Source organism: Fusarium musae, chromosome 3 (assembly GCF_019915245.1).
Source record: "Fusarium musae strain F31 chromosome 3, whole genome shotgun sequence".
NCBI lineage: Eukaryota > Fungi > Ascomycota > Sordariomycetes > Hypocreales > Nectriaceae > Fusarium > Fusarium musae.
The window spans coordinates 1,437,773-1,464,928 of record NC_058389.1 but is presented as its reverse complement, the minus strand read 5'-3'; the positions used below and the strand labels follow the sequence as shown (position 1 = coordinate 1,464,928).

Here is a 27,156-nt window from a genome sequence, read left to right as displayed (position 1 = left end):
AAGTCCCATTTGCCCAGAATCGTGATAGAAACGTGATAAGTTCACTTTTAGCCGGGTTCTTCATTATTAGTGCCATCTTGACGTCAGTGAATGGGGTTGGGGGCGAAACTTGAATAGTGTTGAGAATGATAGGTGAAAGCAAGGGAACCTCGAATGCCAATAGAATGAAGGCCTCGTGCTACACTGATTGAGAACGTATGACTCAAGTAGAGTTTCGGGGTTAATAGCTATCTGTAAATAAGGTATATCCGGGCTCCAGTGTGTCTTTAATGAGTTACATCGGGCGACTCTGACAAGGGCTGTTGAAGACACGAGACTCGAGACGGGAGCTTTGAGGGCATGTAGCAGTGGCACATGGCAGATTGGGTTCACTATAGACTGCTTTTAGTCACTTCAGATCCTCCATTAGAAATAGGAAGTTAACTTGTGAGGCTCAAGTTGACCAAGCCCACGTACCCTGCTATCGCATGTTACCGATCGACAGTCAAAATAGGGTTGGATCCCTGGACCTGTGATGGCTAGCCAGCTAAAGTCAGTCTATCAAGAATTTCAACTGGGCTGGTATTTGCCAATGTGTACCTCTTATTTTTATTATGTACTTATTAGCTTAAGCCGTTTCACGTGGTAACAAATGCTAACATTTGACAGTATTTGATCATAAACCCAACGCCAACGTTATCCTAAGCGCCGTATATACTGTTGCAAATAGGGACAAAAAAGCACATAACTTTACAGCCCAAGCACAAGTCGCTAAACCTTGCTGGGCTTATAGCATTCAGCTATCATCTTCTTTCGACCAACTCTCCTGCTCTTGATACTAATAGCACCGCTCGCTTGAGATCTAACGCGATGTATTTCCTCGGGATCATGATTCGTAGCACGAGCAATCTCACGGAGTTCACCAATCTTCCAGCCGCGCAGGAAGAAGAGGCACAGCCCTCCAGCGATATACATTACGCCGACAAAGATTTGGGCGCCGATGTACTTTCCGGTACCGGCAACAATCTGTAGAGCAATGGGTGTGCTGAACGTACAAGGCAAGCTGATGATGACCCAGGTCAAGTTGAGCGCAGCAGGAACATCAGCAAGGCCGACGACCTCGGCTGTGACTGGAGCCACTGTTGCCCAGTAGGTTCCGGCCATGCCACCTCCCACGATGGTGAAGAAGAGGAGAAGCCCATAAGACTTGGCGTTGATCCAGATAGCAAAGACGAGAATTGCAGCTAGCCAGGTTGTCCCGCAGGCCATGTTAATTCGCCCGGTGCGATCACTGAAATACCCGATGAAAGGGCGGCCGGCAGCCTGACCCAGATTGAAGATGGCGCTGACCATGGCTGCTTGAGAGGCATCGAGACCAATGAAGTTGGCATAGTTTGCCAGACTGAAGATGAGAACCACATATCCCAACATACTGAACCACCCATAACCAAGAAGCAGGATAAACTCGGCACGTTTGAGAAGTCCGAGGTCAAAGGGTGCTTGACGAGAGCCAATGATCTTGTTGCGATCCTTGAGTAGGATAGTGCAGATGATATTGACGACGAAGACAATAATGCCGAGTATTCTGTAAGCCCATGCGAGGCTGATGTTCCTGATGATAGCTCCAGCTGCCAAAGAGTATAACAAACCACCGAGACCCGAACCAGCTGCACTGATGCCGTTTGCGAGAGACCGACGAGTTGTGAACCATTGGGGAACGATACCAACGCTGGGAACAAAGAGCAAGCCCATTCCAAGACCAAAGCAAACACCCTGGGTGAGGAAGAGTTGATATATCTTGGTCGCAAAGCTAGCGCATATCAAGCTAGCGGTTTCCAAGACGATGCCCGCGAAGAGCGTAGGTTTCGTGCCGAATTCGCGAACGCAGAGTGTAGCAAGGGGTGAGACAAGCATGGCACAAGCGATACTTAATGATCCGACAAAAGCGTAGTGAAGAGATGTTGCTCCGGGGAATGTGTTGTTGGCAATGAAGTGGGCGAGAAAGACTCCGTAACTCGAGTTGAGACCCCATGTATGGGCGTTGATAGTCGCAACACAGGCACAGCAAACCCATCCATAGCCTCCATTGGGTGGAGGAGGCGGCACATCTGTCCTCGGGGGAAACATATCACCATTATCCTTCTCGTGGCTCGAAATCTGCCGTTGAACATCCTGGGCTGGAGCGATGACATCGCCTTCTTCGGTAGTGGTGGTGTCGAGACTCCTCCGAGCCGAACCCGTCTCCGGCTCCGGCTCCGGGGACCGGGAGGTCTTTTTCTCGTCGTTGTCTCCCATCGTCCAGGGCAACTGGGAGGAAAGACGAAAGGAAAAAGATGGAGGAGTCATGATTTTAGTAAAAAAAAAAAATGGACAAAAAGGGATCAAGTGCTTCTTAACTATGACCCCGGCTTAGAGGGACCTCTACATAGACTAGGGCATCTCCGACAACCGGAAATGGCGTCCGGGGATAAAACGGGTCCAGTTTTGATGCGTCTTGGCTTCGGTTGGCGGCGCAGAACCACGCGGGGCGCAAGCCATCTCTGTATGTCTCGCTAGGGTCTTGTTGTGCTGACGATGTTATAATTGGATGATATATCTTGCAAACAGAGCCAAGATCCAATGGCTCTGTCAGCTCACTGCACCGAGACGAGTCTCCCTTTAGCTTCCGTATACAGGCAACAGACGGTCATAACAATGAGACCAAGGGGAATAAGATTTCAACCTGGGGATAAAGCGGGGGTGAACTTGTGAAGCATCCAATCCAATCTCAGCCGATCTGATCGGCTATCACCCGCATTCGCTCGCTCCCACTTCCGCCCGCCTTTTCCTTTCTTGTTGCCCTCCTTGTGACCTTTCGTGGGGTAATGCACATACATTATTTGACACCAAGACCCGGCATTTCATGTCGGTGAATAGCAAGTCTCGTCTTTCTGCTTATAAATGCAACATGGTTTGTCATAATGTGTGTCAAATCACGGTGCCAAGCTTCAGCACTGTTCGTCTAATATGCCGAGGTTTACGGAGTTGCCCTTCCTGGACTGTTCAATGGGAATAACGCATTGTCATAGAAAGGGCGTTCATTTGTTATTCTGGTCCTGGCTAATGTTCTGATATGCAAGTCAGGTGAGCTAGACAGGGCAAAGAGAATATCCCCTGGCAAGTCGCTGTCTTTCTGCAGATAATTTCACAGGTCTGTCATTACATTCTTACCTAGGATATTACTTGAAAGCTCAGGCTTCATTCTATGATCACTTTGAGCAAGTTAATCACAAATAAGGACCCTTCTTTCCATATTGTCCTTGAACTCCGAGAGGGAGCATGTTCCTCCTTTCGAATCTTGGTGCGAGCAAACATCACACAGGTCTCCCTACACCACTCTACATTTGTGAGCGAACATTCAATGCTCCTGGATGATAGACTACATACTTATGAACGAGTTACTTCCCGTTCAATGGACTGGGCTTGTCAAAATTATGAGAAAGGTCAATGAACGGGTTAATTACAAAACCTCCCAGCTTGGCATCAGCCCAAATGCTTGTTCATGATACAAACGGAGAAACAATCCACAAGATGATCAACTCAGCGTTCCCCATGAACACGGCTTTTCGACTGTTGCTGGGAATGAGGACGGGAAACGGTTGCACAAGGGCCTGTTCCAACTCAGAACAATCGTCCAAGACAGAATACGGTCCTTGTTATGAACAATTGGATTCTAAAATATATAATGCAAAGCCTCACCAAGCTTTGAAACGAGCCTAACTCCTCATTCAACACGGATTCTTTGATCAAGCGCAGCCGATCAAGCACCACCTAGCCTACTCCTTCGGTTCGAAAAAGAGAAGAAACAACTTGCGCCACTCATAATGGGGTTCAATCTTCAAGCCGCTGGCCCAGGGGCGATTGTCTCTATTGTCCTTCTCAGTATTATCATCGCCATCCGCATAGCCGGATTCGCCGTACTCCAGTACGGTCGTTTGAAGTATTTTCACTTCTACGGGCGCTTCAACGGGTCGAAGCAGATTTCGGTCATACTAACGATTCGCGATTCTAAAGACCCGAATCTGAAGGACTATATTCGTAGTATCCTCATTAACAAGCCCGAGTATCTCTACATTACCACTCCCAACCGAAAGGCTCAGCACCGGGTAGACGGTAAGTTGAAAGGCTTGAGGTTTGCGTTCTCTGATACAAAGATTAGTGTTGGTGCTGTCAACGAGCCGAATAGACGTCGCGAGATCGCACATGCTTTGGCCTCAGTCGACACTCCGTTTACGGCTCTGACTGATCAGGGAGTTCACTGGCCTGAGGGGTTCCTCAAGTCCGCAATGCTCCCCTTTGCAAGTCATCGTGTTGGCTGCGTCACTGTTCCAATGGTGGCGCGTAAGCGAGATGGAATCTGGGGCTCATTCTCGACGTGTCTGATCTCCTGCTACTACAGCCTCTTGGCGGAGAGGAATAGGGCTCTCAACGCCCTCGATGGCTCTGTGGTTTTCCAAGGCTCGCCGATCTTGTTCCGCACCAAGTTGGTTGCTCAGCCGAGATTCAAGCAGCAGTTCGAGGTCGATCTGTGTTTGAACCGCCGGCATGGTGTCCATAAAGCAGATGAGTATCTCTTCTTCAATCGGTACTTCCTTCAGGAAGAGGCACCGCACGAAGAGCCTTATCTCGTTGTTTTTCAAGACATGCCGGAAGCTACCGTTCGTGTGGACCGAGGATCTATCGCCGAATTCATTCGTGAGTATCTGCAGATGACTCGAAATCTTTGGCGCCTGAGCCGTGTCATGATCCGTCGAAACGAGCGTATTCAATACCCCATTGCCTTTTTCCTGACGCATCTTGCCAGTTTTGTATCGTTTCCTCTGATGTACGAGATTCTCTTCATTCTTCTCGTACACTTCACGATGCATCTTGGGGACGACGAGTGGGTGGCTTGGGACATATTTGCATATTTATCAATGTCCTTCCTGACTGTTGTGGGGATCCGGATAATCAGACGTTTGGTTGCAGGTGGCGGCTACGGCTTTAGCAAAGGGACACCTATCTTGGCTGTTCTGGTAGGTTACCCAGTCTACTATATCCTTGGGATCCTCAGGCTTGTGGCATTGGCCACCGCATGGAAGGCTGATGTCGAACTAATGACTGAAGACGAAATGAAAGTGCGAGTGGGCAACCCCGAGGCTCCACGGTATTCTGTCCACGGCGCCGAGGAGGCTCGGGCAGAGATTGAAGAACCGCCGTGGATCTCAAACTGTATGGAGATGGAGAGACCCCGGCGTCCGCTTCGACCACTCCCCGACTTCCCTCTGTACGTCATTGCAGAATAGGTTACCCAAAGTCAAGGTGAGTAATGGCAAGTGTGCTAGAGTCTAGCTGTGGCATTGGGATGGGACGTGAAAGTTCATGTCGTCCTATCGAGAACTAGGTAGGTATTGTAATGGGAGAGAAAGTTATCATCGAGCTTGACTGAAATGAAATTAAAATATAAGTGTTTAGCTCTGTGCTAATAAAGTTGTATTCGAAAGCCCTTTGACTTGTGTGACTTGGTCGCTTGAATCCTCATTGGCATAGAAAACTGTGATATATAAAGATGATCAAATAGGAGTACAATAAAAAAGCCTGTCTTTCAAGTTGTAATAAACACGATATCTGCGTTCTGTCTCCCGATGTCACTCAAGGTCGGATGGTAGTGCACACGATTGCTTCAGCTTGGGAACGCCCCGACCACGCAGTTAATTAGCAACATCAAGTGGGGTTCAGACACAGTGGCAACTTTTGAAAATAGAGTTAAGATCTAGATCTCCTGTAAACATGTCTTCAGATTCAGTCTGGGGAATGTCTGTGGGGATACCCTCATGGGCCCGTCTGTGCTGTGTATGGGGATGAATCCCCAGCTATAGAAAGAGTGGTGTGATTGCGGAACCGAAGCGGCTGTTACATTATTGCAATTAGAAACCAGTCATCAGATTCTGGGATTCTCCAGTTTGTAGATCAAGACGGCAATGCTGTGAACAATTGGGAGTGTCAGGAGGGTACTAGGTAGGGTATAACAAACTCTCCAGTTACAATGGTCTACAAAAGGTAGTTCTTTAACATTAGCTACACAGAGTCGAATGTGGTAATGCTTTTGTCTACAAGCCGTCTTTAATAATAAGTGTATAGAGTCTTTGGAGTCTATCATAAGAGTGAGAGCTCACCCGTGTGAGAGATACAGCGTCACCATCCTGACTTGATCATAACTCTGTAGAGACCCTTCTTTTTGCAGGATCCTCAGACACTTGATGGTCTTCATGACCCATACGCCTAAGGGCTGTCCGTACCGGACGAAAGATTCCCATATGGCGACACCTTACCACCCACACCAGGGACAGCTTGGGCTAAGGCAGTAAGGCCTATCATCGTTCCAATCGGGTGGATACTCCCCTATAACAGTCTGATGGATCTCTGTGTGCCATTCACAGCACTTTGTGACAATGTAAGCATCTCACAGAAATATGCATGAGTGATCTGTTTTGTGTTGAACATCGACTGGGGCTTACGCTTTTTACTGTGAGGCCTCACTCAACACGGTAACACCACCCATACAACAGCACCCATACCATATCATCGAGGAGTTGGCTGGGATGTTTCTTCGCTTTTGGCCTCGCACTTGCGAGATTGGCCTCCCCCGAGCCTGCCGGACAACCTCCTATCGCTTTGTCAGAGGCATCTTTTACCGACGTCAGAGAGTTGACATTATGGGAAACAGAACCGAGGTTATGGTGACCAGATAATGACTGTGCTATTCGATATCCTCGAGTCACGTTGCATCGTGGGAGTAAACATTCTCAGCAAATATTATCAACCGCCATCCGGAGGAAGGGAAGTTGCTCAAAAGGGAGTGAAAACTCTTTGATCTCGAGCCATTCTCCATCGTGGAGTACAACACAACCGAGGATAACTAACATACGACACATCGCTTATACAAGTATCCATTCATTGAATATCTGCCTGGCGTTCAAACTTCAGGGGTAGCGGTTACAGTGGAAACACAGAGGGATATTTAGCACCAATGACCACCAATACTCGACACTCAGCCTCTGGCTCAGGAGGGCATTGACGCATGCGACCCTCAGATTGGACACGGATGTTGAAATCCGATATGCGCTCAGGTGACTGTAACAAATCATGAGCGGCCGTAGTTGCTGTTCAAGACCCCTTTGATGAGCGGCAGCAGATCAGATCCTTGTCTAGCTAGCTTGGCCTCTCGCGGCTCTTGAGGTCTTGGCTGGCGTAAATGTGGCCTGTGCGTGTTTGTGTCAGAGATTGATGAGCGATGAGAGCCAGGTTTATTTGTGTTGGAGAAGGGTGAGGCGGGAATAGATGACTGATTGTGTCTGTCTGTGTTTTGCAGCAGAGTCTGTATCTTGGGTCTACACTTCGGATCCGCAATCTGCATTTGTCTAACAAAGGGTAGCAATGGTGACACTTTAGGGCAATAAAGATGGTTCCGGGTCTCGGACAGAGCGCGAAAGATGATATTTCCGCAGGCGGAATTTGGAGGTGGCGAGACGAGGCCAGAGGCAGTGGGAGACAGCGGATCCTCACTCATACGATCAAGGATGACAGTGGAAACGGGAAACCCGTCAGGTTATGATGATGGGAGGGGGCAAATTTTGGAGACTGTTTCTTTTTTTCTCCATTCTTGATCGGTGATGATTCTGCGGTGAAGCACTGAAGGCAAAGCGAGATTGGAGTGATCGTCTACATAAAATGGAGAATATTTAGGGAGAGGCAGGTGATCAATAGGTAGGTACCTTATCGATGATACGGGGATAAGAGAAGACTGCTACTCCGTACACTTTGTTAGGAATTGGAGGAGGTTCAGCAGCCGTGGCGTCATCGCTTTCAGTTCCTGCACCAGTGACCACACTCAATCCCCTGAAGTGGCGTACTCCACTTCACCAGGAAGATCCCTGCACCTGATTGCTTCTGGAAAAACTGCCTGAAGGTCTCTCTTTTGCTGCAGAAAGAGGCGTAAATTGAGTCATATATTCTTCAAAAACGGAATATGTCAGCACATCGCGACTCATAATACTCATCATCAGTGCCAACGGAACCTCTCTGTCCCTCTCTCTCACACAGTCGTACAGTCATGCAGTAACCGAACGTCACTTCGGTTACTCCAATAGAGCCGCCCAGCCAAACCCTGCAACAAAGCGGAAGCGCTATCAGTACCCCTGAACAAAAAAAAACAGGAGGCTCAAAAAAACAATGGATTCTACTAATTTGGGCGCATCGATCATTCGATGTGATAACAGTATCCGTCTTGTAGCCGACTGACAACCGAGGATAAAGTTGCTAGCTAAGTTTCCTCATTAACCAGACATTCCCCTCTGAGGAATTAGACTCAGAGAGTAAACGGCCCTTTTCCTGGCCATCTCTCGTGTTCTTGTTGAGAAATGTTGTGTTCTTTCATCGGAGGATGAGCCCTTGAGAGATGACTGCCGACGATATTTAGCTTGGCTGGGCAACCCTTTATTAAGATTGGGGGTGCGTTCTGCTGTGTGTGCAAGCCATGCAGATGAGTTTGTGGTTGGGGTCTGGTCTGGTCTGGCAGTTGAATTGAGTTGGAGTAGGGCGAGAGGGCTCTTTTTCACGACGCATTGGGTCTTGGCTCATTAACTTGCTATTCCCGCCTGATCTCTCTCTTCTCCAAATTCCTTTCGCTGAGGAGAACCCTACCGCTCACTTCCTCACTCAGGCCCTTTTTTGGAGAACAAGTTTAGACTTGGCAGCTGTCATAACGAAACGCTGCTGTATCCGTTTCTATGTCACAGTGATTTCATGATCGTAGTTCTCACTCTTGGCTCTTTGTTCATTCGAGCCAACGCTTCCTCTTTGCCTCTCCAGCTGCATAACTGCATAATGATCACTGTCCCTCTGCATAACCGAGAACTGCCTGCACCGTGCTCTGAATACTTGTACATACACGGATAAGTCGGCGTCAGATAAACTGGGTCTTTTGCCTCTCTTTCGCAAAATCAGTGACGAAAGTGATGCTGCTCAGGCCCACCTTCGGCCATCGTCCAGACGTTCTTCTCCTCATTGTTTATCTCGACGAGATTCTGGGGAAATAAATCGGGATCTTGGACCCCAGAGTCTGCCCCAGATTGCTTAATTCAAGTTTAAATCTCCAGATTTCTATGGTGGTGTTGTTGTTGTCGTCGTTTTCTGTTTGAAGACTTTTGGGCTGTCAGTTGGTGATGCTGTCATGGGCGTGCACCAGCTTGATCAACTCACACCCCTGCTAGATTTCTCCAATTCTTAATGAGCGTACCCCCTCACATCCCACGCCTTGGCCTCTTTTTCCCTCTGTTGCATCTCGGCCGCAGCCGTCGGAGGGGGAAAAAAACATCAGCCTCCTTGGCTATGTGTGTCTAAAGTGTGTGTGCCCCTGCCACTAAGCGCCAACATTGCCGACCCTCCCACTTGAACAAGACTTTGTATCATGGTCTCTCAACTAAATTCTTTAGCAAAATCACCACGTGCTCTAAAAAGCTAATTTCTTGGGAAATATGGACCTGGCAGCGAGATCTTTGCTGGTTTGTAAGGCAGATCACCAGTGCTATGTGGGCGCTAGGTGGACTTTGCGCGTGTCTCTCCATGTTTTCACCGTGAGGCGGCGACCCGGTTGATCGCCCTGACTTTTGAGCGTAATGAGCTTTAGGGTCTTTACTTTAATATTGAGGTTGTTTCGAAGAGATTGGGGATTCGGGAGGAGAGTCTCCGGCTATAATGGTTGGTGTTTTAATTGTCTAACAGACGGTTTGCAGTGAAGACTCCGATCGATGTTTGCTAGTAACTAATATTAACATTGAAGCTTGGTTAGTTTATTAGCCCAGGGCAGTTACGAAAAGAGATAGACATGTACTCGTGTATAGCTCAGGTCAGAGAGTTCACGATCATGGTGATTGATCAACTGATGATCTTCAGCTTCAACTTCACCCACACGATCTTCCTTAACCTCTGCCGACATCAACTCCCGAGTCTCTCTTGTTACCTGCAATCTTTAGTCAAACGTACTCCGTATTTCTCTCACAAGTCATCTTCTCCGCAAAGTTGAGGGATAACCCCAGCATCACCGGATCTTAAATGTATGTACCTTGTGCTAGGGCCAACATGCTGCATATCATGCTATGTAATCCGCAATCCGCGCTTGTTCACACGCTGAAACGTCTGGAAGTCAAAGACCGACGGCATCTTTTCCCGATTACTCTTTGGCCGTGCGAACAGATCATTCAGTTTTCTCCTCATGTCTTCCCCACAATGTGATTGTGTTCCCCGCGGGTTGTGATGTTCTCCGGGTTGTTGGGGTTTGGGTTTGGGTGTTTTTGAGGTTGATGAGGGTCCTTTGTTTGTATGAACAGCCAATTGGAGCCCTCAAAGGGTGATTTCTCCTTTCTTTGTAGTGTTTTCGTTTGGCTTTACCGGAAATATATGATTTTGTTGTCAGGAGAGGAAGATGTCATGAGGTAGACAATCCGGGCCGTTAAGCCTTGCCATGTCACCCTCATGGCCTTGCAGTCACCACCACGATCATAAATGTGTTCTTATTCAGCATTCATCGTCTATCTATTTGATACTAACTAAACATATTCGTCATCGTTTGCCCAATTGATACACCTGACGTGCCCCCCCAAAATCTGCAGCTGTTGTTGATCTTGTACCCCCATTCTAGACCCTTTCGACCCCAAAAAAACCGACCCTGGTCACGGTCAGAGAGACTAGAGAGAGCATTTTCTTTCTCCACGCCCACGCCCTCGTCGTCGTCGGGGCACTCCACCGTCACTCCACCTACGTACCCATATCACTCCACAGCACGTTCTCTGCTCTGCCTCCCCGTCTTCAGAACCTAATTTGATATCCATTCTCTCTTCAATTCCCGTGTTGAGTCTCTTGCCCTGGTCTAGTCCGTCCTGCTTTATAAATCTGTCTTGTCTCCCGTTGCCACTTTCGATCTCGTTATTTTTCTTGCTATTCATCTCATCTCATCTCACGCTTGGTCCTCTGTAGACCGTCATACTATTTCTTGTCGATACATCACTTATAGAACATCATCACTTGGACTTCAGTAGTCCATATCAACACACACCACAATGGCTCAACCAATGCCCGATTACCAACAACCATTCTCCAACGAGTCTCCTCACGACTCTGACAAGACTCTGGAGCGTCAGACAACTGCTGCTCATCAACAAGCTCATCCTCATCTCTATGCCCATCCCTCAAATATCCATCCCGCTTTCGGTGGTGCCCTGCAGCCAGGTCTCTGGAAGCCTGTTGAGCACCGCAAGTTCGCCAACCCGGCTCCTCTAGGACTGTGCGCTTTCGCTCTCACAACCTTTGTCCTATCATGCATCAACATGCACGTCCGTGGTGAATCTTCACCTGCTATTGCTATTCCTGTGGCCTTTGGCTATGGTGGTCTTGTTCAGCTATGCGCTGGCATGTGGTATGTTGCACTTTCCACTCAACTTATACACGTTATCTAATATCTACGCAGGGAAATGGCTGTTGGAAACACATTCGGTGCTACCGCCCTATCATCATATGGAGGCTTCTGGATTGCCTATGGTCTTCTCTTGACACCAACATGGAACGTCCTCGGCGCCGATGGTCCTTACGAGGGTGATACTGGTTCGGTCATGGGCTTCTTCCTTACCGGCTGGTGGATCTTCACAACACTTCTCCTCATCTGCACCCTCAAGTCCACCCTCGCCTTCTTCTCTCTCTTCTTCTTCCTCGACATCTGCTTCCTCTTGCTTGCATGCGAGAACTATGCCCACGACTTGGGCAACCACAGCGCTCAGCTTGCCCTCCAAAAGGCAGCTGGATTGTTTGGATTCTTGGCTGCATTCATGGCTTGGTACAATGCCCTCGCCGGTCTCCAAGACAGCAGGTATGTTTCACCACCTCACCTACAAAAGTATATATCCGCTAACAATCCATCAGCAACTCCTTCTTCCAGGTTCCCGTCATCCACTTCCCCTGGTCCGACGAGGGCCGGGCACACCGTCACCACAAGGCCGAGCAAAACCTTGCTTAGACGTGCATCGATGAAGTTTTTCTGCATTTTACGCGTTACGACTTGGATTCTTATAAAATAGGGTGTATACGTTCTAAATTCAGGCGAACATGTGGTCTGAGTCCGCTGCATTGAAGGAGTTTTAGGAGGTCATTCGCTGTACCGGCCAGCGATCGTTGGCTTTTGCATTCACAACCGCCGCTGAAGCATCGCGGCTCATTAGATGGTGGTTAGCATGTCATATAATAAGCTTGGTACTGTACATATGGGAAAATGAGGAACCTCATGATCAAAGTCTCAAAGTTGATTGGGTACACCTGCAAATCGATTCACTGATGCTACTCTGTACAATATGCCAAGATCAATACAGGCATTGGAGCGGATAAACGCCTATGCCAGCTTCTCCAAACAATTCCTGGATGACAGACTATGCCTTATGAGGCGCACTAGAAACTCGGCCACAGTCACAATGGTCATTTGGATCATGGTTCCTGCAGGTTCATCGTGCAGGCCGATGCTGGTGTTGACGCCAATGCCGAGCTCACGCCACTTGATGACAGCCACAAGGCACGACGGGCTACCGCATTCATTTGAGGCAAATCCTCCACCGATATGCTTTCTTTGTAATAGATCTTCTTTAACGCGATACGGAAAGTATCGTTGCATCGGTATTTCATCATCCCGTCATCCCGAAGGTGGGGCCGCCCAGCTCCGGAAAACCGGGACCGGCCGATCGGGACCACGACTGATAATCGGGAAAAAGCAAGAGCAATTATCAATCTTGAATCTGCTAATCTCTTGAACCTATTCACGTCTGCCGAGATCTTCGGCATATTACGACCACATCATGCGTCGTAACATGTTCAAACCCCTTTTTCCTTCTAGACCGGAGAAGCTTCATTCTCACGCATCGTACGATGCAACAGAATCACCTGATGGGCCGTGAGCCACGACCACAACAGTCCACCATGATCCAACACCTCACGCTGAGCAATCACAACCATCATTACAGCTGCAACCAACTCACTCTGTTGTATTGTATTGTATTGTATTGTATTGTATTGTATGTATAAATCGCCGATACCGCCCATGAGTGCCGCCCCCGCAATAATAGCCTAATGCCTCGCATCCTTCGCTGGACCATGAGCAGGCCGCAGATCCTGTTCCTTTCATGCATTGGCTTCGCAGTCGCACTTACTGCTATGCTCTACGGAAACATCATTAAACCTTCGACTGTAACTTCTGTTTTCTCAAAGACCATGTCCACGCGTCCCGTCGTCGTCGTTGGCTCCGGCCTCGCTGGTTTATCAGCATCGTATGAGGCTCTTCAGCGCGGGGCTCCATCGGTTCATCTTCTTGATCGCGCGCCTAAGCCTGGTGGTAACAGCATCAAGGCTTCGTCTGGTATCAACGGTGCGGGCACCAAGTATCAGCGCGCTGCTGGCGTGGAGAGCGATACACTTTTCTACAGCGACTCTGTCAAATCGGCTGGGTCACGGTTCCATCTCACCCAGCCTCCCGTCGATCGTGAGGCTCTCATCACAAAACTTACTACCGAATCAGCAGCTGCAGTCAACTGGCTTGTTGATGAGATTGGTGTAGATCTCAGCGTCGTGGCACCCCTAGGAGGCCACAGCGTTGCTCGCACTCACCGCGGCGCTGGAAAGACACCGCCCGGAGCCGCCATCATTATCACTTTACTCAGCAAACTCAAAGAGAATGAAAAGTTCTCTATTACCAACCTTGCTGAAGTCAAGGCACTACTTAAGGAGGGAAACACCATCAAGGGTGTCGAGTACGAATTTGAAGGGAAGAAGCATAACCTTGAGGGATCAGTCTTGTTCGCCAGTGGTGGTTTCGCTGGAGATGCTACAGGTCTTCTGGCACGTTATCGCCCTGACCTCAAGGGGATCCCTTCGACAAACGAGGAGAGACCGGGATCTCACGATATTCTCACCGCTGTGGGAGCTGAACTATTAGATATGGACAGCGTGCAAATTCATCCAACAGGTTTCGTTGATCCTGCGACGCCCAACTCCATGCTCAAGTTTCTCGCGGCCGAGATGCTCCGTGGTGAAGGCGGTATTCTCCTTTCGCCTGACGGTTCTCGCTTCGTTAACGAGATGAATACTCGTGAGCATGTCAGCAATGCTATTATGAAGCTACCAACTGCCACCGATGGCGACGGTGTTATCAAGCAATGGGATATTACAATTCTTCTTGACCCCGGTGCCTCTGCTGCATCAGCCAACCACATTGGCTTCTATGAATGGAAAGGCCTTCTCAAGAAGGTCAAGGTGCGTGATCTCAAGCCCGCTCAGATAGCCGCTGTGGATAAATATGCCAAGGCTGTCGCTGAGGGCACAGACGACGAGTTTGGCCGTAAGCAGCGAGGACGCTGGACACTCAAGGCTGGAGAGGAAAATCGGGATGAGGATATCTATATCGGCCGAGTAACGCCCATCACACATTTCACTATGGGAGGAGTCGCCATTGATGAGAAGGCCCGTGTATTGACGAAGAATGGTGATAAGCTTGAGCCTATTCCTGGCCTCTTTGCTGCCGGTGAGATTACAGGAGGTATTCATGGAGATAATCGCCTGGGAGGGTCTTCTCTGCTGGAGTGTGTTGTGTATGGAAGGACGGCTGGTGCTGGGGTTGTTGGCCCGGATCAGTGAGATGGCCACTAGTTGTCTTGCCTATTCAACTCACAGATGTGAGGTGCGATTAAATTTGAAGCTTATAGGATAATCAAGTTGTTTTCTCGTTTTATATTAGTCCTTACGCGAGTGCTCACATCATGACCCGTGATATTGTGCATATTTCAGTATCTAGAGATTTGCAATCATGCAATGAGAACCTGGAATAGCTTAATTGTAACACCACGACCTATCACAGGCCCTACTGGGATTGTATGCAGGCAGTTGTCCACCAACAATGTCCCAACAGCCCTCATCGCAGCAATTCCTGTCTTCATTATCTCCCACTATAAAATAAACTGTTCGCTGAGAAGATACCGTACCTAGACATGTATGAAGGCCAAGAAGAGGACGGCAACCTTGTATGGGCCAAGAACGATGAAGATTCAGAGGCAGCCTCACATCCTGGATCCAGACACACTCGACTCCATTCTAGGGAACATCTGGACAAAAGTAGCCAGCTGCTTGCTGAAATTGTCTCAGCTGACTTTCCCGAGGATCAGATCTTTACTTCAGGCTGGCAAAGACAAGTACGAAGTGGCCGGTCGTCCAGTCACTCTCAACATGACCGAAATGGTTCGACTCGCACACATACCACGAAGTATCTTGCCTTTAGAGAGCCAGGATTACAAAGTTGCGGATGAGCGGTATACTGTCCTGGCGTAGATGCTTGTTGCACAACTCGTATTTCAGCATCACGACCTCGTTACTTCTGAAGACGACTGCCGGAAAAAATATGTATCGCCTCAAATATCTCGCGGACTGGCCACACATGGCCAGTTGCCGAGCTTCGTGTTTTCTGAAGATACTTGGTCATCAGTCATATCGGATTTTGCCAGAAACACTATCACCGTGCCCTTCTAACTTTGGCCCGTTCGGGCTATGAGGCGATGACTTTCGCGCAGTAACATCCTGTTCAATGACTCGGATCAGATAGCTGCTCTAATTGACTAGGAGTATACATGCTCTGGGCTAGTGCAATTTATCCTCGACCCGCCATGGTGGTTGCTGCTTGAGACAGCAGACATTTGGTCACCAGATCTCGAGTCCCAGAGGCGAATTTATGAGTCTCATTTAGGCATTTAGCTTTCTGGCTATGGAGAAAGCAGAAGCCAGCATGTATAAATCAGCCTATAACACTTTCCCTGTGCCCTTGTCTACGTATATGCGCGAAAGTTGGTAAACAGGACCTGTCTTTCTAAGCTATGCGGCTCGTAAGAGCCGGGCATTTGACTCTATATACTGGAACTTTTTAGATGAGAGGTTCTTTTGTGATTGAGATCCTGGGGTGATGAAAGGCGATCTCTGTAAGACACGGATTGACTTGTTGATTGATGGTGAGAGAGCTGCCATGGAGTCCTTTGTACAGAGGAAGATGGCTGAGGGCAAGGAAAGGCGTATCGTCTGGTGGGATGTGACTGAGGCAAAGAAGCGGTTTTCCGAGCTCCTGTTAAACTAGTTGACACACATTACAAGTCCATAAAGCTCACTTCTGGTAAAGGAGCCATCCTTCGAGTGCGATAAGATCTAGAATAAAAGCATACTAAGTCTGTCATAAACTATCCTAAGATCTCTTAGTATTGTCTAAGCTTGTTCTAGGGCGTTCACCCTAAGTATCTTGCCCTTGGCCTTCGCCTTTGTGTTTACGGTGGATTTGATAGAACTCCATAGCGGAAACAGATGGAGCGAAGTCAGCGATGTTTCACAATACAAAAGGTTCTTACAGATAGCCTCCATTTAAAGCTTGCTCTAATACATCTTAACCCAGTTATCACACCCTTGGTCCTACCGACACTCTTTGTCAATCATGACTCTTAGATACAAAGATCTTTCACATATGTCATTACTCCAACTTGAGAGGGTTCGCCTTGAAGAACTCCTCAGGAGTGACAAGCTTGCCTCTCGCCCTCTCAGCAGCCCAAGCAACTGACTTCTCTCCATCAGCACCATAGTATCCAAACTCCTGGCCAGCTTTGAAGGCTTGCACGTAGACATCCTTGAGGATGGGTAGCTTCTCGGCAAACTCCTCAGAGGAGATTTGCTTGTAAGTGATCTCCTTGCCGGTAACCCTGCTCTCAATAGCGACAAGTTCCTCTAGGCTGTAGAAGCCAGCAGCTGCGTCAAAGCCTATGCCTTCATACTTTTCAGGCTCGGCCAGAATTGCACCGACGAAACTGCCGCAGTTACTGCCGTTGTCGATCCATGGGATGCGAGTCTCGGGAGTGAATGGGAGAGAGACAGCCCATTTGCTGTTTTCATCCTTTTGAGGAGCCCAGAGAGGAACTTGGATGATATTCTCGAGGAAGAATCCAAGACGGACAAAGGCACTCTTGACGGGAAGTGTACGAATGTACTTCTCACCCTCGGCCTTAGCATCGAAGGGATGATTGGCGGTGTACTTCCCGCCAGAGACATCTGTAGTGCTGGGAAGGCTGCTGAAGATGATGTACTCAATGCCAGTTTCAACAGCTGCATCAGCTGTCTTCTTGATGACTTCAAACTCAGGCTTCAGATCAGTAGCAGTCCAAGCAGGAGTTGTCATGAAGAAGAGAGTGTGTGCTCCCTTCAGGGCAACCTTAATAGAGCGAGGGTCATCTAAATCGCCCTGTGCGACTTCAACACCCCGCTCTTTGAGCTTTTTGGAGTTCTCAGAGTTGGCATCGCGGGTGATGGCTCGGATCTTGTATTGCTTTGATAGCTCTGGGTCGTTGAGGACGAAGTTTATGACAGCACCGCCTTGTTTGCCAGTGGCGCCTATGACAGCGAGAGTCTTTGACATTTTGAGATTCTGGTAATTGATCTTTAATTATGGTGAATGCATAAGCAGTGAGATTGGAAGTGATTGTGAGGATGAAGTCTGAGCTGGCGCTTCAGCCGTCTTATATCTTGCCAACGCCTGAGAGGCTGATCAATTGCACCACATCAAGTCAAAGTCCGCATCTTATCCTCCGAATTGAATCCTACAGAGAAAGCTTCCGGTCTTTGCCAAGTTTTCCGCTGGCAAACACGCGAAAACAAGGGATCTTTAGGGAATCTACAGGGCTTAGCGCACTTTTCCAGTGACTAATCTCACTTCAACAGCGTTAATCAACGTTACTTGATGTCGCTTCTGCGCCAATGAATTCATCCGAATAGCACTAAGCAATGCGGCTTCGCTGGAAAGATGCTCCGAGTCAATTAATCAGCCTCCAAGACCAAAGATAGACTCCGAATCATGAGATAAACATAAGCTGGGTACAGAATTTATCCCAAGTAAGGTCTAAGGCGTCCTAAAATTTTAGAAATGATACATCATTACTCTAAATCATCCTAAAGTTAGAAGCACTTTTACTACTCAAGATAACGCAAATGGTTCATCCTATATCTCAAGTCACCTACTTTTATTTCATCCAAACATGTATGCATTTGTGGTTGAGCAATATTTCCCACCAAAAGCTAACATAAAAACGAGTATTAGGGTAGTTGAATGCCCAGCCAAACTTTTCTTTCCCAAAAACTCCCATCATGAATCTTGAATATGTCTTCCAAGCTCAGCAAAGTCCCCAACATCCTCACCCGTAAGATCCCAGTCCGGGTTATTATACATAGAATAGCAATGCTTATAAAAGTCATCATGCGGGATATCCCCCATCATCATCTCCTGCTGCGAGCCTCCCTCTACGACTTCAGGCATAGGAACCCAGAGGTTAGAGAAATTGTCCCATAAGTCTGTGTCGAGAGGCATGAAATCTTCTGGCGATGTTTGGCTTTGGTCTCCTGTGATGAGCTCGCCTCGGTGAAGATCACCGAAACCAGAGGGTGTTGCGCCGTTGGTTTGTGTGACACCATTGGCGTTTTGGCCTTCGCCAGGTGGTCCTTGGGGAGATACGTTGACCACTTGTAGTGACTCAATCTTTTGTGCCATTACCTTCCATAGTCTCTTGACCTCTTGCAATCTCTCGCGAGCATACGTGTTTCCATGGTCAGCAAGATGCTGTATTTCTTCCAATGCCTGCGTCAAACCGGGCTTGGGGTTGATTTTCATGCTTTCTTCACAGACTGAATCCAGGATCGCAGCGAGAATCATGATGAACGCAGCTGAGAAGGAGGCTTCGAAGTCGTAAAAGCCAAAGATTGCTTAATCCATGTTAGTAAAACAATACCAAAAGTCCAAGGTCAACTTACCTATCATGTTGCGTTTTCTGAGCGTGGCAACAACCTTGAGTTGCCGCCTTGCAGCCTCAGCACAAGTCCTTGATAGTCTCCCGAGAGGTGAAGCATGTAGCTGTTCTCCTGTAAGGCCATTTCCGCTAAGAATGAGTTTCGCGGCATGTAACATGAGCGGTCGAATCGTAAGAATGGTTGCCTATTAATAGTCAGTAAAGTTGTTCTTCCTCTCCGCTAACTTGCTTACCTGGAAGAGCATCAGATGCAACGAAGCAGTCGTTCTTAAAGACTGGTCCCGGCCCAAGTTGTACACATCTGTAACTGCATCTGAAGGTATTTCTTGGGAGATCTGGTATAAGGATTTCACGATATCTTGGACGTGAGGAATAAAGGTAGATTCGGACTCGTCTTCAGGGTTATAGAGCACTAATCAAGTGTCAGTCATAATGCAGCAAATCCTTACAAATTCATGTAGACCTACCAGCCAAGATACGACCTGTGGCTCGGGCGATCCTGATGTTTGTGCACATCGGTCCAACAGGTGGGAAGCCAGGAGAGTCGGTAGGAAGAGGGATGTTGATTGCCTCATCACCGATGCTTGGAGGGTTGCCTGTCGCTGCAGCCAGACGCCTAATTGCACAGATTCATTAGCACATCATTCCGGAAGTACGTGTTTTAATCACTTGCCGCTCTTGCATGTAAATAGTCCACCACAGACGATTCATATGAACTCTCTCAGACTGCATCAAGTGTCGAGTTCCACATACTCTGTGATACTTCTGCGAGATTGCCAAGCGCATGGCGGTGCTAATCTAAGGGCAAAGTCAGCCATTGTTCCACAGTTGGCCATGAGACAACTTACATAGAGATATGCCTCTTCCTTACGATTCATGTTGCCGAGATAGATGGCAAAGAGAGCAAAAATCTCAATACCAAGCTTTCCATTGAATCGCAAGTCTGACAACGTCGGAACATTTCTATGGGCATACTCAAAGAGTCTAACCCCAGAAAAGTCGTCATTCCCCTCGGGGTTGGCGTCGAACAGTGTTCCAATAGCAATCATAAGAATCATCTCGAGAACCCACAGAGACTCCATCTGTGCAGGATCATCACGGTTCTGGTAGAAAGCCCACATTTTATCAGAAAACTCACGAGCATCAATATGATGCTGTGACTGACCAATATAGAACAAAGCTGTATCTAACAACCGTTGAGCCTCATCTCTTGGGGGCAACTTTGGAAAGTCACTGCTTGAGAGACGCCATGGATGGCTGATAACTTCATGACGTAAGTTTGCCTCAGGACTGATCCAGGGTTTTGAAGTTGGCTCTGACTCGGGACGAGATGAGCCGAGTAAGTCTTGAACTCGGGAGCCAAAGGTATGACTAGAGCTGAGGGAAGAGCCAGCAAGAATAGCTGAATTATAAGCATGTGGCATAGGGCTTAGAGAGAAATTAACTTACTAGCAGCTGGTGATGCTTGAGTGCCATCATAAGGAGGATATTTATGTTGAGCTAGGGGTGCGGAGAAACTTGTCGAAGGGCGGATGAAGCTTGAGGATCTTGATCTAACATGAAGAGGGTCTTGAGGGGAAGAGTGAGATGTTTGTGGGTTAGAATTAGAGTCTCTCCTTTGACCGTTCTGTGTAGCAGAAACTGGGGGTTCTTGAGCTTATCAGTATAGGTCGAATGATAATAGTATAAGAGAAGAGCCATACCAGATGCCCTCGGAGGTAGAGTTGAAGGCAGTCCATCATAGCCATCTCTTTCATATCTAGCTAACTTGCTCTCAAGTTCTTCAATACGGCTAACAAGTGACAAATATCAGCTATCAGTCCTAATTGGTTACAGAAGAACTTACTTGGCCATATACATGCGCTTGTGGCCATGCTCAGGAACCCTGCAGTCCAGCCCACGCTTGGTGCAGTACTGGCAAGGAGTAGTCCCCGAACACCGAACCTTTTTCTTCCTACATGTAAGACACCTACGAAGCTGTAAGTCATCAAAGCAAAACAAAAATAGTGGAGAACAAGATATCGACATACGCCAATGATGCTTTGCGTGCATCTTTTCCCCCATCGGAGGGCGCCGGACGCTTCCGAGCCATCGGGGCAGTCGAGTCGTCGGCCACGAGGGTCATTGAGAGTTTCTAGAAACGAGATGGTATGATTCTAGAGATAAGAAGCTTATGGAAGACTTGACCGAGAGTCTGGGACTGAAAGGGCTGAAAGTCCGAGCACGCGGGGACTTGAGCGTTGTTATTCTCTCGGGAGGGTTCCGGACTTTGAGCGTAAAAACTTCTCCACACGATGATCCGATCACGTGAGGGATCGAAACCCCATAATCCCCATGGAGTATGGAGACGGGCCAGCTTCCGGCTTGAGGTATAATGGTGGTCCACTAGAAAAGTCCAGTGGAAAAGATAAGCTGGAGATTTTGGGTGGGAGCACGGCTTCGAGGCCGATGGACCAAGCCAGAAGTTTCCCGGAGAACCCTTAAGTCTGATGTAGTAACTATCGATACGGGAGGTCACCACAGAATCTTGTGAAAAGAACAGGTTCAAGTTTGGTTTATGCAGTCTCCAAGCAATGCGATCCATCGCTGTGGCCAATATGGTCAAGCAAGATGGTCTAAGTCGTGAGTCAATGGTCTTCGAGGACGTTGGATGAGGGATCCGGCATCGGAGGATATGACCGAGGCATCGGAGGTGCTTCCGATATGACGAAATATCCCATCAGTTGTTGAAGTTTATGTTATAAGATATAATCCAATTTCGATATAAGGCTCACGCACATAAATTTAAGATAAACTATATACTAGGGTCTGACTATATGTGAAAATGCCAAAATCAATAACTGCCGCCAAACCGCTATATGTTGATACTACATAAATCCCAAAGGTATCCAGGCTTATCAGACATAAATATATAAATATATATTTTGGAAAAATCACACACCCAGCTTCTTTCACATCCTTGGTTCACGAGGCTGTTGCATCATTGACGCTGCCATCTTAAGCCTATTCCTCGCCTCAGACAAAAGCTCCCAGCGCGTGTTGGTCAACGCATCGTCAACAACACTCAGAAGACCAATGATCTTGTTTCTGTTTCCCACCACGCCAGCTTGGTTTTGGTGCAAGTGAAAAGCTTTGATAGAGTCTATGGTGGGAGGTATCATAATTTGTAGATATGTCCGAAGATCCTCATGGCGATCACGCTTGAACGCCTCGTAGTCCAGGTTCGATGACATGGGCGTCTGCTCTGGATGAGATCCTTGAGGAGTGTTGATAGTGCCTTGAGCGGAGGATGAATGAACACTAGCCTCAGTGGCCATCGTTGGTATACCATAGCTGCTGGAGGGGTATTGTAGGTGATCTGGGAACGGCTCGATGTTTCCATCTTGCACATATCCATATGCCCATAATACGAGAGAAGCATAGTAAAGTGCCCAGGCCCTAACTAGCAACTTATCGCCCCCAGCATCGTACTTGGGATAAGTAGATGGGGAAAATTCTGTTGCCATACCACTAGCATCCTTGGTCACGCCTCTCCTGGGCGCTTCCTGAAGAAGAATAAGCCGGATGAGTTGGAGCGCGTGATACACTCCACCAATAGCTCCGGGCGAAGCAACCCATTCCTTGATCTTGGCCTCAGTTCGTCTCCAGTCCACAGAGGACACAGTGCGTCCAAGGATCTGAGAAACACCTGCAAAGATACAAAGCTCTGGCATACTGATGTAAACAGTAATGTGACCAAGATGATAAAGGACTGTGCCAAGTGTCTCCATGGCATCACCATCATCACTTCCACCTCTGCTGCTCAAACCTAGTCTCTGCCAATCAAAAGCAGCGTGCTTGACATGAGCGACACCATCATCGTAGTCCTTCTTCCACCAGTCAAAAGCTCTTAGAAGCTTTGGGCGCCATCGCTCTTGGACGCCAGGTATGGTGTCGGTCCCAAGTGTTGAACGGTCCAAATCTCTTTGATGCATTTGCCATGTTACGGATAAAAGTGCTGCGAGGAGTGCAATTCTTCCAAACGGGCTTGTTCTTACTCTTTGCCCGTTGAGCGTGCGTTGTAGTCCGTCAAGGAAAGTGATAGGCGTGACACCGTTAGCGTGAAGACTTGACTCAACGCAGCCGATTTCCGATGGTGAGTCTGAAGACCATAGAGTGTTGTCGCAAGGAAGAGGAAGCTTGATCTCATGGATCACCAGCGTCGGTGTATGCCCGAAGAGAGCGGCATGCGTAGCATCAATGATGAACGCAGCAAGGGCGGCTCGCCGAGTAGCTTCTTGAGCAATCCAATGATCCCACCATTTTTCAGGTGAAGAATTAAACTCTGGTTTGTTTGGTCCAGGGAATAGTCTCGAAGATCCTATCTTAGGACTACCCATCGGAGTTGGAACCCGAGAGGCATATGAAGATTGCTTCCCGGTTAGAGCACTTCCTCTGCGCATCAGCGATAAAGTCGTAGGGAAGTAAATATGGGCACGCTCATGGAGAACTCGAGTTGCGTTCATCTTCTCGTACACCTCCAGGAGCAATAGTGTCTGGATGACCCAGAGTTTTGCAGGTGGGTGAGAGTCCGCATGCATGAAGACCTGCCAACGGAGGTTCCAGGAGACAAACGTGGTGAATTTTGAAATTTTGTCCACGGAATCTTCAGATGCTCCCTTTTTGTCCAGCATCGAGGCTCCCATGATAAGAACAGCCAGCAACAAAAAGTCATTGGCGGTTTCCGGGATGAACGTTGGGCGGTGGAGGATGGGTAGTTGGTCATGGAAGTTGTCCCAGTATGAGTTGAGATAACGTTCAACGTTAACGTGGCTGAGAACATGGTTTTCAGCGTCAGTATCGCTGCCAAAAATCTCATCCTTGATATCCGCTGCTGATCTGCTTCCATGTAGACTGATCTCGTTGAATCGCTGCATCATATAATGAAGCAGCGACTGCCTCTTGTGCTCTGAAAGACCAGTTTTTCCAAATTGCGATACATCAGCCATTGGTGTAGCCATCGTCATCGGTTCTGACTGGAACCACAGGCTGTTGATAGGTTCAACATAAGAACCGCCCATCATACCTGGTTGAGCCGTGTAATCCGTACATAGCTGGCCAAAATTGTTCGAGTATCCTGCCATGCCAAAGTTTCCTGGTATGAAATTGTTGTAGTTGGAGCCCAGCCCTTGACCAGTGAAGAGCCACGTTGTGAATTCGTCTGTGCTAGATGGTGAGAGTCCGAAATGCTGCTCTTCCATGATTTGTTCATTAGACGTTGATAATCCATTTGGTATGGCATAGGATTGTGTGCGAGGGCGTTCCGGGCGAGTAGTCAATTCAGGACTTGCCAGAGGCATGGACATGTCAGCAGGAGGCATCTGATCGATCCGGAACGACGGTAAAGTGCTTATGGCTTGCTTTTCTGGCGAGGATCCACGACTTTCGAGTTGTCGTTGGTGAGCATAGTAGGCACCTGCGCTCCCTAGGTCATTTCGCTGGGCAGAGTCTTGTCGGGATAGTCCTCCGTCAACTCCGAACTGTTTCGAGTTGTTGGGGTCAATTGCCGATGCATCCATGGACATTCGAGTCGTTGAAGCTTGTCGTTCTTTTGCTGGTGTTTCTCTCGCTTCATCTTGGGTATCACTCCATGCCGAGCCATCCTCACTGAACGAGTACCTCTCACTCCGCTGTCTCGGTAACTTAGAAAACTCTTTCTGGGGCCTCTGAGAAAGGCGTCCGTTTCCATACTGCTGCACTTGTCTCTCGTGTCTCAGTTTATGGCGCGCATAGAGATCTTTCCTGACGAAAGTAAATGAGCAATCCGGATAGTCACAGTAGTAGATCTCTTTGGGGGAGTCTATAACGGCGTCAGTGGGGGTCAATTGATGTAATTGGATGATACTAACGATTGAGTTGATGCCGCTGAAGATGCTCGGCTCGGGAGTATGTCCTCCCGCAACCTTCGTGGGTGCATTGGAACTCTTTGCACGAAGCCTTGCGGCGTTTCTGGCGCGGGGGTGATGAAGCCATCGCGGCTGGTGACCTGGCGTCGTGCCTCGGCTAGAGGTGCTTCTGATGATTCAGCACGTCTTTGAATGACTCCCAGACACTGCGAGAAAGCCTCTGCGCGTCGCTATATCGGTCACCGCCGACAGACTGTCGGTTGAAGCGGTATACAAACTCAAAGCCTTCAGGCCAAATTACCCTCCCGAATTCGAGATTATGGGGGTGAATGTGACCACGCCTCCTTCTTGCCTAGTCACCTGACTGACCAACCCATTCTCGGCTCATTTTTTTCTCGTGTTTCCATTACTACCATTTGCCATCCCCGCGATTCCCCCGCCCCCAGGTCAACCGAATGCGGGGGCAGGGGTGATATAGGGTAAACTCTCTTTTTTCTTCCATCTCTGGAGTTTGGTTTGGGGTGATGCAGGAAGGGTTCAGAGGGAGAGGCTTCGGAAAATTGCGTGAGTGGTAAGTGGCTTGTTATTGTGACGGTGCTTGCATGGCTACCTAGTGTGGCTCATTGCTGAAGAATCCCCTGCATTGGAGTTCATGCATATGAGAGGAGGAATAATTCATCGCGTCAAGCCTTGAGATTCCGCCCGCGGTACGGAGTAACGTTAACTACCTAGCTAGTCCTGGAAGATCATGTGCACGTCTCTGATTAAATCCGATCATATAACCAAAGATCTGCAATGAATGATTACTTGAATCTGCAGTGAGTTTCTGACTGATCTCTGGACGATGCGAGACATTGGGGCCCAACCCCTGTTAGTGTCTGAGATTTTACTACGGTACTGGGCTGGGCCGCGAGATTATCGGTCAAGATGAGATCTACAGCACATTCCCTCTCTGGTTTGGTTATCTCTACACAGTAGCATCGCGCGCATCACGAATACCTTCCGGATTGTCAAAAAACTCCGATGCATGGCATGCTACGGGTTCCCAATCTCACCTTGTGTACGGAGTACTCCGTACTGCGACCGGCACAGCCGGCCAATTTCTCTAAACCCTGCCTATATCCTGAGTGCATAATCCAGAGACTCACTGTACGATGACATTCCGCAATTCCGCCCATACCTATCTTTTGTCGTATAAAGTCGTATCATGATCCATAACCTTATTAGAAGAAGAACATGATGATGTTCTAGGCGAGTTAAATAGTTCAATTGAGGCTTGATCCATGGAACTAAACTGGCCACTGAGAGCAGACAAGAGAAGCACCAAAAGAATAACATTGACTCACTATCATGAAAATGCAACCTGGAGTGGCGTTTTCCCCTGCAGCCACCGATCGCGCAGATGCACGTGGCCTCTCGCTTGCAAAAGTCAATAAGCGACGTCGATGGACGGGCATTCCCAGTCGATTGAGACTTTGTTTCAAGTTTATCGACTGTTCAGTTCAGTTCAGTTCAGTGCGGAATTGAATCGAGGCACACGCACAGCACGCACATGAGGTCAAAAGAGACTTCAGCCATGGCATGATTCTGAAGCGTAGCTCCCGATAATCTGTGCGTATTGCCAGACAATCCATAGTCTGTGCCTTTCTCAAGGGAGGGAAATTTGCGCATTTCGCTTTGACCATGAGTTATTACTCAATGCTTAGAAAGACCAGGATAGGATGTCAGCGCCTCTGAAACGTATTTCCTTTGAGATATGTTTATCCGTGGAACAGCAATGATCTTCAACTTCCCACAAACAATGCAATGCCATCATGACAGAAGTGGGAAAGGGCCGGGCAAATCTGAGGCTCCTAATGATGATCAGTGCTCGCTTAGGTCGTAGTAAGGGGAGAGAGTAGGAAAATCGGTCCCAGAGCCAGGGCTAGGACCAGGGGTCTTTGCTTGGTACGCGGACAGGTGGGTCTCAAAATAATCCGCACACCAAAGCTCTCTCACCATAGTAAGCCAGAATAACTGACATAAATAAGCAGGTCACATCTAGCCTTTAATTCTATAATACGTTTCTGTCAGCCTTCTTGTGTGTGCGTATTATTTTGCGACCCACCTGGCGGATTCCAGCGATCTAGCGATTGATCTATCACCTGTAAATGGTTAGTGTGCGCACGAGTCAAACACACGGACGGCTCATTCGCAAAAGCAAGCAAGCAAGCAAGCAAGCAAGCACGACAGAAAGAGAGAGCATTGTCGAAATGATACAAGCTGCAACTGCCGATTGACTATTCGCACTAGATGCTTGCCTAGTTGCAGGCGCGCAGTGGTCTCCGCACAGCAGAGAGAGGCTAGAGAGGCTACTGATTCTAGTTCAG

The 27,156-nt window shown here is 48.3% G+C and overlaps 7 protein-coding genes across 7 annotated transcripts; 3 read left to right on the top strand and 4 right to left on the bottom strand.

The window, feature by feature from the left end:
* Positions 1 to 750: 750 nt before the first annotated feature.
* J7337_003931 (uncharacterized protein) lies at positions 751 to 2,274 on the bottom strand (the record flags this gene model as incomplete). Its single annotated transcript, XM_044821637.1, has 1 exon — positions 751 to 2,274. The coding sequence occupies one exon, from the start codon at positions 2,272 to 2,274 to the stop codon at positions 751 to 753; it is 1,524 nt and encodes a 507-aa protein (XP_044682970.1).
* Positions 2,275 to 3,842: 1,568 nt separating this feature from the next.
* J7337_003930 (uncharacterized protein) lies at positions 3,843 to 5,303 on the top strand (the record flags this gene model as incomplete). The annotated part of the gene is made up of 1 exon (XM_044821636.1): positions 3,843 to 5,303. One exon carries the CDS (start codon positions 3,843 to 3,845, stop codon positions 5,301 to 5,303), a length of 1,461 nt encoding a protein of 486 aa, XP_044682969.1.
* Positions 5,304 to 11,114: 5,811 nt separating this feature from the next.
* J7337_003929 (uncharacterized protein) lies at positions 11,115 to 12,064 on the top strand (the record flags this gene model as incomplete). The annotated part of the gene is made up of 3 exons (XM_044821635.1): positions 11,115 to 11,470; positions 11,522 to 11,917; positions 11,971 to 12,064. 3 exons carry the CDS (start codon positions 11,115 to 11,117, stop codon positions 12,062 to 12,064), a joined length of 846 nt encoding a protein of 281 aa, XP_044682968.1.
* Positions 12,065 to 13,302: 1,238 nt separating this feature from the next.
* On the top strand, positions 13,303 to 14,721 carry J7337_003928 (uncharacterized protein; the record flags this gene model as incomplete). The annotated part of the gene is made up of 1 exon (XM_044821634.1): positions 13,303 to 14,721. The coding sequence occupies one exon, from the start codon at positions 13,303 to 13,305 to the stop codon at positions 14,719 to 14,721; it is 1,419 nt and encodes a 472-aa protein (XP_044682967.1).
* Positions 14,722 to 16,585: 1,864 nt separating this feature from the next.
* On the bottom strand, positions 16,586 to 17,521 carry J7337_003927 (uncharacterized protein; the record flags this gene model as incomplete). The annotated part of the gene is made up of 1 exon (XM_044821633.1): positions 16,586 to 17,521. The coding sequence occupies one exon, from the start codon at positions 17,519 to 17,521 to the stop codon at positions 16,586 to 16,588; it is 936 nt and encodes a 311-aa protein (XP_044682966.1).
* Positions 17,522 to 18,244: 723 nt separating this feature from the next.
* On the bottom strand, positions 18,245 to 20,023 carry J7337_003926 (uncharacterized protein; the record flags this gene model as incomplete). Its single annotated transcript, XM_044821632.1, has 6 exons — positions 18,245 to 18,858; positions 18,907 to 19,087; positions 19,136 to 19,314; positions 19,370 to 19,518; positions 19,543 to 19,700; positions 19,751 to 20,023. The coding sequence occupies 6 exons, from the start codon at positions 20,021 to 20,023 to the stop codon at positions 18,245 to 18,247; spliced, it is 1,554 nt and encodes a 517-aa protein (XP_044682965.1).
* A 1,830-nt stretch (positions 20,024 to 21,853) lies between these two features.
* On the bottom strand, positions 21,854 to 24,914 carry J7337_003925 (uncharacterized protein; the record flags this gene model as incomplete). Its single annotated transcript, XM_044821631.1, has 2 exons — positions 21,854 to 24,741; positions 24,791 to 24,914. The coding sequence occupies 2 exons, from the start codon at positions 24,912 to 24,914 to the stop codon at positions 21,854 to 21,856; spliced, it is 3,012 nt and encodes a 1,003-aa protein (XP_044682964.1).
* Positions 24,915 to 27,156: the final 2,242 nt, after the last annotated feature.